The 8381-nt window shown below is 31.4% G+C and overlaps 2 protein-coding genes across 2 annotated transcripts in view; one reads left to right on the forward strand and one right to left on the reverse strand.

Annotated features, from left to right (window-relative positions):
• Positions 1–1802, reverse strand: part of LOC106690311 (carbonic anhydrase 1) — a 35675-nt gene extending 33873 nt beyond the window's left edge. Inside the window, exon 1 of the mRNA XM_014435705.2 lies at positions 1670–1802. Within this exon, the coding sequence (XP_014291191.1) occupies positions 1670–1701 (32 nt within the window). The 5' untranslated portion in view covers positions 1702–1802. The remainder of the gene's footprint in view (positions 1–1669) is intronic.
• gogo (golden goal) overlaps positions 1–8381 on the forward strand; it is a gene marked incomplete at its 5' end in the record, with an annotated part of 228264 nt that overhangs the window by 70285 nt on the left and 149598 nt on the right.

Consider the following 8381-nt stretch of genomic DNA (forward strand, 5'->3'; position numbering starts at 1 on the left):
GTATTCTGTGTTTTCTAATTTCTGCTTTTAGTCTGTTAGTCAATTTATTGTAATGAGTTTTGTCCGAGGGATATCTTAAGGGATTAAGAGATAGATAGCACACGATACTACTAACTCCAAGGACCAAGGCTCCAATACGGCTTGGCAGAATATTATTTTCTGTTACACTACAGCCGTGAATCAACCCTGTGGGTTCTGGGGTCCACCCAGCCTCATCAATTGGAAACCCTTAATAAAATCTTGGATACCCTTCGGTAAAAATCTGACGGCCTTGCGTGATTCTCACCAAATCTCCTCTTTGCACTACCGTTGGTCTAGTAATAGTACTTCCTTACAAATTACAGCGCATATAACCCTTCATGGGCTGTAGCGGTACAGATTTCAATTTAATTAATTAATCTTAAATTATACTGATCCTCATACAAGAGTAAAAAGACAAGAAACTGCTCGTCGATTCCGACTATTACAACATTTACTAACGGTCTAAATTGCCAATCGATTACAAAAGACTGATCTACATGACTACTATAAGGCCTATCAGGACATACGGAGTTGAGCTTTTGGTCTCCACTAAACCATCAAATTCTTCCCAAATCCAATCCTTACTTTGTCACAAATCAAGTCATGCATTAGGACCTCAATGTTCCATATGTTGCCGATTTGGCCAGAACCAGATACCATTCCTTCCATGATAAACTTCCCAACCACCTAAATCCACTTGTTTCTAGCCTGGCTTCTCTTTCGTAACCTAATAATCCTCCTAGGCGCCTGAAAAGAAGATGGCCTCGAGATCTTCGTCTCTAGAAATGTCAATGGGTAGATTCTCCACATGTTTGTATCATGTCACTATGTCACCTACAGCAAATTTACATGTTTTATATATTTTAATACAGTTGTAAATAATAATAAATAAATTATTTTTAAAAAAATTATACTGTATAATTAGTAACAGAAATTCATTGTTCTAAAGAACGTTTTTTTTCATTGTAGGGCAAAACTTTGCCACAATAGAGTTGTTTTATTGACCCCCAAGATCTAAAAAACACATAATATCACATTCAAGAAAAAAATGTATATATATCGCAATGGAAGAACCTCTTTTTACATTATAGACTCTTCTTCCCCTAAAAGATAAGACATATATCCTCGTTACATCACCTAACCCTAAAAGATATCCTTCCTAATGCTCTCTGCCTTTATTCTTCACTTATCCCGTCGAGGGCGAGTAATACGTTCTGTCGGCAGATATATATTCATTGAGCACACAATCAGGGAATTATGGGATCTCATGCGTTATGTAGTCAAATAAGTCCCTAAAAAATTGTGTTTTATCACAAGTTTTGTAGGGATAGAACATTTTATTGAAATAAATTTTCCTTGTTACAATCTAAGAAATATTTTCCGATTCTTTTTATACATTTTGAATCATGCAGTATTTAATAGAAAAAAAGTAAATTTCTATTTTTTCTTTCTGACCATATTAATCTAATGGTTGGCTCGCTGTTGACAGATCAGGTGAAAATACTAATCTATACAAATTTGTGTACCATACAATACAGATGGAGTATTTATATTTTATAGTTTATACTTAGAATTTTTAAATAAAAATTATAGTTGGTGCCACTTAGTCTTATTATTTCAACATATAAATAATTTTTCGATTACGTACTGTAATAATCGGTGCATACTGCTTGTCATCATGACTGGTGATGTATCAGAGTATTGGTTTCACAACTATTAACTCTACTTACTAGTAAGTTACTATAAAAATACTGCAAGACAATACACAAGATAGTTCTAAACCATCTGTAAAACAATTTTAATAATTATATCATGTGAGCATGGGTCTGTGGTGGAAGAAATAAAGTGGCTCACAATTGTTAAGTCACTCACATCTGTGTTTAAAAAAGCAATGTTTGATTTGGTATGAAGTCCAAAACATAAATTAGAATTAATTTATCGATATAAACACAGTGGACGGAAGTCCTCATTGAGAACATAATTTTCGTCGTTTGAGGCGTTCGGTCGTAAGTCCACAGTGCTGGTTGCATGTTGGTTTCTTGAGTTAAGACAGTCGGCGACCGATGTCAGGTGAGCATAAACCTTTACGCTTGGCAACAACTTGCTTACTGGCAGTTTTGACTCATATTTTTACCGGAATGATCTGTTCAAGAGTCAAATTGCCAGCGTACAGGTTGTTACGGTTGACAAAGGTTTATACGGCGCCGGCTGTCTAACTTAAAAAAACAAAGCATGCACTCTGGACTTCTCAAGCTGATTGGTAGAGAATAAATAAATGGTAACTGATTTTTTCTAATAATTTAAGTTATTTTCACAAATCGTTGAAATAATCTTCCGGAAATTTGATTACTAGGGAGAAATATTGTCGGCATCAGCTTTTATGACAAGTGATTTAAAAATTAAAAAAACATCTTTGTAATTTTGTCTAACATACCTAAAGTTTAATTCTCTCTTGAAAACCTAGCAAAATTATATTTTTAATGATTCTAGACCTATATTGTAATTCATAAATAATAAAATTATATTTAAATCTTCAATACCAATTTTAGCTTAGTAATTATGGATGAAAATTAGAGGATATACTATTCGATTTTAGCGAAACATTTTGAAAAAATTAAGAATAAATATTAAGGCAATATTTTCAATATAACATTTCCTCTAATGTGTTCTCATAAAAAATTGTTAATTACAATCAATTTTAATACTAGCATTGCAATTGAGAGATAAAGGCTGGGTCTCGCTGTAGTCTTGTTTTTCCTTCACAATTGGGAAACAACCTTGCTATGGACTTCCTTAGACTGTACTGTACCTATGTAATGATATTAATGTGTATTGCGCTGTTTAATTAATTTTTATAATAATTTTCATCTTCTTGTTTTGTTTTATTCTGTTCATATAATTTATTTCGGTTATCAATTAACAATTCCTTTATCACTATTACTTAAAGTCCTTAATATTGACCGATGGTAATATTTGATAATAAAAATGATTTTTAGTATATCTTTTTCTGAAAAAAAGTCATTTAGCTGTTGATTACTAACAAATAGAAACATTTTTTTATTTATTTATATAAATGTAATCGAAATATATCTTTTTAAAACGTGGTTGTCCATCAACATGTTGGGTGGTAACACTTAAGGACTCGATGGCATTATAAAACTATTAAAATAAAACCGATTATACAAATATAAGAACTATGAATTGGTATAAATATTAAAGGTCAGGTATAAGAAAAAAAGGAAAATAAAATATTTAAAAAATATGATACCCATAAAACCGTGAAAAAAATAAATATGTCGCAAAAACGAAAATGTTATTGGAAATATAATATCGTATAAAGGAAGATGTAGAATATACAAATATTACAAACTAAGCAATATCAAACAAGAAATCGATATCACTTAATGTCAATAGTCATAAAGCACTGACATTAAGAACCTGCTTACTTTTATTTATTTATTTATTGCTATTTACATAAAAAGACATTAAGTGAATTTGATGTAAGATCAAAACGGAATGATACAGGCATGTAGAGAAACTATCCATTGGTAGCGCACATATTCCTACACAAGAAGGTCTCGAGGCCATCTTCTTGACAGGCTTCTCAGAGAATTGTCAGAAATAGAAGGTTTTAATAATTAGGGGAGTTATAATGGAAGGATTGATATCTGGTTGTGGCTAGACACATGCAACATTAAAGTCTTTATGGGTGATTTTGTTTGTGACAAAGTAAGGAGCATTGAGGATTTTATGAAGGATATTGGATTGGATACGGGAGGAATTCGAAGGTATAGTGGAGCCCCAAAGCTCAACTCAGTATGTCCAGATAGGTCTTATAATTGTCATATAGATCAGTCATTTTTTTATGAATTGGAAGTTGAGAACGTTTGTCTTGTATGTGCTGTAATAGTCGAAGTGGACGTGCAGCTTCCTGTCTTTTCAGTCGTGTGTGAGGATTCCAGGTTAGTCATTTGTCTAGAAGTAGTCCAAGGTGTGATCAAGATCTGTTCTACAGGGTTAGGAGCAGCATTATTAAGGATACAGTAAGGCAATCAGTAAGTTTACGTTTAAAAACATTAGAACACCGACTAAAAATAACTGGAAATCTGAAAAGTTATTCTAAGTAGTTATTTGACGAAAAAAATGTAATCTGGAACCTGTATAGCTATTTAGCAACATGAATTCAAATACAATGGAGTATATCCAAAGGAAAAATATAGATTTAACAAGAAGTATATTATGAAAATATACATTAAAAAAAATTATTTACAATGGTTACAATGATTTTTTATTTTAAACCTCTTTTTAAAGGAATAATAAAATGGGCCGTGAATAAGAGAATAAGGCTAAACGGTTATTCAGAAGGGGTTGTTGAAAATAGCCTACGGAGGGGGCGGTCCGGAAGGGCGATAATAAATAGAACTGATTTACTACAGCCTCCAGGTTCCTGAATTTAAAGCTCTCGGACACTGGGAAGCGTTGTCTGGCCCAGTTTGTAATGAGACCTTGCCTTTTTATGACATAGTTCTAAGCTTTTCTCTTTTAAAAAATATTAAACCGTTATTTTTACACTTTTACATTAAGCTGACATTAATTTGACTACTTAAAACAAAAAATTGAAAAATATTATGAGAAACTTTTTTCTCTTGGCAATATCGTCATTTATAGTGAGTTTATTATAAATGTTCAGCTTCAAAAAATAATAACATAAATAAGGTTATTGTTATCTCTCCACTTGAATTTTTTCCAGAGATACATAACTCATTCCATTGAGATCTGGGAGTTTTATTCAGGCTATTAATAACGTTGGGAGTTGAGATATATGTGAATATAGCCACTTTTAAGAAATGGATAAAAGGAGGAACACATTTGATAAAGTTATAACGATATTATAATAATAATATTCTTTATTTATTCAAGGATTGATTCCTTTAAAACAATATTACAGGCGTCAAAATTAGGCTTAAGAGCCTTAGAGTAAAATAAAAAATAAAAATGAAATTATAAATCATAATAAAATATAATGAAAATAATGAATTTGAAATGATAAAAATAAACAACGATAATTAACATAATATATACAATAAAAGTAGAACAAATAAAATAAAACCAAATGTCATAGCATAAAACATAAAGTGACTATATCAACTATAAAAATAATATAATATATCAACTATAAATAGTAAATGAAAAGGTAAAATATCTGCTAATCAACATATTTACAATTATAAACGAAAATCTGAAACATCAAATACATATATGATATAAAATACATAAACCAACGGTATATTTTAATATTATTATCAAAAAGCGTAATTCATAATCTTAAGGAATAATCCAATAAATGATATAAAAGAAAATCTATAGTTTATCTAAACTATAAACCAGTAAAGTATATAGATTTTTTGTAACTATTAAAAATCCAATAATATTTAAGTTAAATATTATCTATCTTTCCATCAATTCACATCTTATTTGAAACTTTTTATTATTATTCTTCCGGAATCAGGTGGACAGAAGGTGGTCGAAAATACTGGATTTGAAGGTTGAAAGGGTATTAGAATTACGAATGAAGGAGGGAATAGAATTCCATAGAGAAGAGGGGCAGTTACATATATGTCTGAAGGACATGAGCGAGTATTGCGGAAATGCACTGAGAATTTAAATATCAGAGATGTGAGATGGATAACTAGGTAGAGGAAGGATATAAGAAAATATTTACGACGGAAAGAGAAGTAAAGCCGATTAACTCTTAAAATTGGGTGACAGATACGTCCCTGGGGTCTCCAAAGACAATAGATCTCAGAAACATGAGTAAATAGTACCAGATGTAATAAATCCAGGTGTGGTAGAATAAAAAAAAAAGAAAACTAAGGTGATGGAAGTGGAAAAGTAAATACTTAATAAGTAAATTCTCTGATGTACTAGGGTAAATTGTAAAGTAAGCTATCCAAAAACGCTGGTGCAATGGAGTGGGAGGGGTTTGACAAACACTTTAGACTGTGTGCAGTATCTCTCACACTTACATAAGCATGTCAAAAGAATCCCATTGCCGCTACCGTCGAATGCATTGATTCTTTTTTTTTCAAATGTAAAAAGAGTTCTATTTATAGGCATTTATCGGTAATTGATAGATGGATGTGTTGAAATGTGTTTAGCCGTTCGACATGTTCGTAAATCATTGTACAGCAGAGGGTCGTAAGGCTATTCGTGTCTTGAACAAATGATGATGAAAATGAAAGATAGTTTTCATATGAAACAATCGAATAACTTGAGAGAATATTTTGCGAATTTCTATATAGTCAGAATCCGTTAAATTGCTCTTCGTATTTTGATGATTCTCCCACTACAATTCAATGGGAGGTTTTTTTTGGTTTTTTTTTATACGGAATTTAGATAGCTAAAGCATCTGGACTGAAATATTGATATGACCATGTCTTATCTATTAAATTATGTATTTGGAATTGAAAATAGAAGTTGCTATCCGAATTAAAGATACAAGAGAGCCTCTTTTTACAGTCCCCCAAGTATGATCAGAGAATTCGAACCACCGTAAATTACCTTATAACAATATTAAATAATGGTGAGCAAGGGGACGCAATGGTACGTTCGATAAGGACTATGGCGATTATCGGTATAAAATCTGATTTGTACTACCTCAATCCGCAGAAATACTTCTGCTTGAGTTTTAAAAACATTCACTTTTTTTTTTTTTGAAATTATGATAAAAACTAAACAACAGAAATGGACATTTAACGCTTCTCCATGAAATTCAATATCTTTTGATACCTTCTGTGAGCTGTAAAAGGGATCACAACTGATCTACAAATTTGCGATATTTTTTGTTAAATTTTTGCCCTTACCCTGACCATATTTTATGAATTAATCTGGTCGATCACAATACCGGTTCTTGTCAATTTCCGGATGTAACGGAAGCTGGACATTCCACTGCCGATTGACACAAATTAAAACTAATTTTGATTGGAGCCCTTGGTCGTAACCAATCATCAGACCGCTCGGTATTGAAAAAGTGCGTAAATCGATTTCTGGTCGACGGAGCGTGATGCTAATCATATCAATCAATCAATGTGAGCTGCTATCACATACCTTTCTCATGCCTCGACAGTTATATTTATTGACAATTACTAAATACCTCTAGAATCCAACATATTGAAGGAGAATCGTTTTATTAAATCATTTATTATATATGTATTAAATCCTATAATACTTACTTTAACTAGAACTTTAAAATAAAAATGTCCAGAAACAATATATATTTCTCTTGAATATAAACATATTGCATTTTAATACTAACAATGAATTATTGAAATGAATGAACGTTATGAGAAGTTGAACAAACATAAATAAAATATCCACACGAGATATACATATTTATCCAATTTTGCATGGATATTTATTATTTACAAGTATGTAAAAGATTGCGAAGGGGAGTAGTACAGATGTAAAGCTTTGTGAGGAGAACTAATAAAGAACTGCTTGCAAAGACTGGTCAGTCAATATCTCAAGATATGAAAGCATGGACGTTAAGATGTTGACTCCAAACAATGAATGCCAGTACAGTTGGTTAAAGAGACTATGTGGGAGGTCAAACACCAGTTAGATATACAGAATCAACAAAGATGTGAGAGAGTTACATGCAGCAAACTGGAAAGATATGCAGGTGTGGAGAAGGCTGATTCGGCTGGCCAAAGATCTAAATGGTCTGTAGAACAAAACGAAAAAAAATAGAAGATTGATAATCGTATATGAATGTATAATTGATATTTAAATAAAGTTGAGGAGGAAGCTTTAGGTATAGAGGTGTGTAAGAAGTACCGTTTTATTTGTCATACAATGTATTGTATATAATTTTACTAATTCTCCTCCCTTTGATTGCCTTGTGACATTATAAGGTGCTGAAAAATTATGAAGTTCCAAAATGATGTAGCTTAAACAATAAAGGATGTGTCAAAAGAAACGTAAAAATAATAGTGTATGTGTTTCAAATATAACAACTTTTAATTGTCGACTTGATCATTATCATCAACATAAACTGATCGCAATCACATTAATGTTACCGTGTGAAAAATCCAAGTAAATGACGTAAACATTCAACCTAAATAGAAATTATATTTCAATATATTTTTTTTTCTCCAATGTTTATTTTTGTTTCCTCAAATTTTATAAAATAACTTTAAAACACAATTGGAAAAAATGCATCTTAAATAACAGATAACGAATTTCGGACGAAATTATCAATTATTCGATGTGTCGAGTAATACAAGGATAATGAGTATATATTCTGTTCCTTATATTTTATATCAAATATTTCTTTTTATGCCGAAGTCATTGGTCGTACG

Source organism: Halyomorpha halys, unplaced genomic scaffold (genome assembly GCF_000696795.3).
Source record: "Halyomorpha halys isolate HHAL.00 unplaced genomic scaffold, Hhal_1.1 Scaffold1653.1, whole genome shotgun sequence".
NCBI classification, from domain to species: domain Eukaryota; kingdom Metazoa; phylum Arthropoda; class Insecta; order Hemiptera; family Pentatomidae; genus Halyomorpha; species Halyomorpha halys.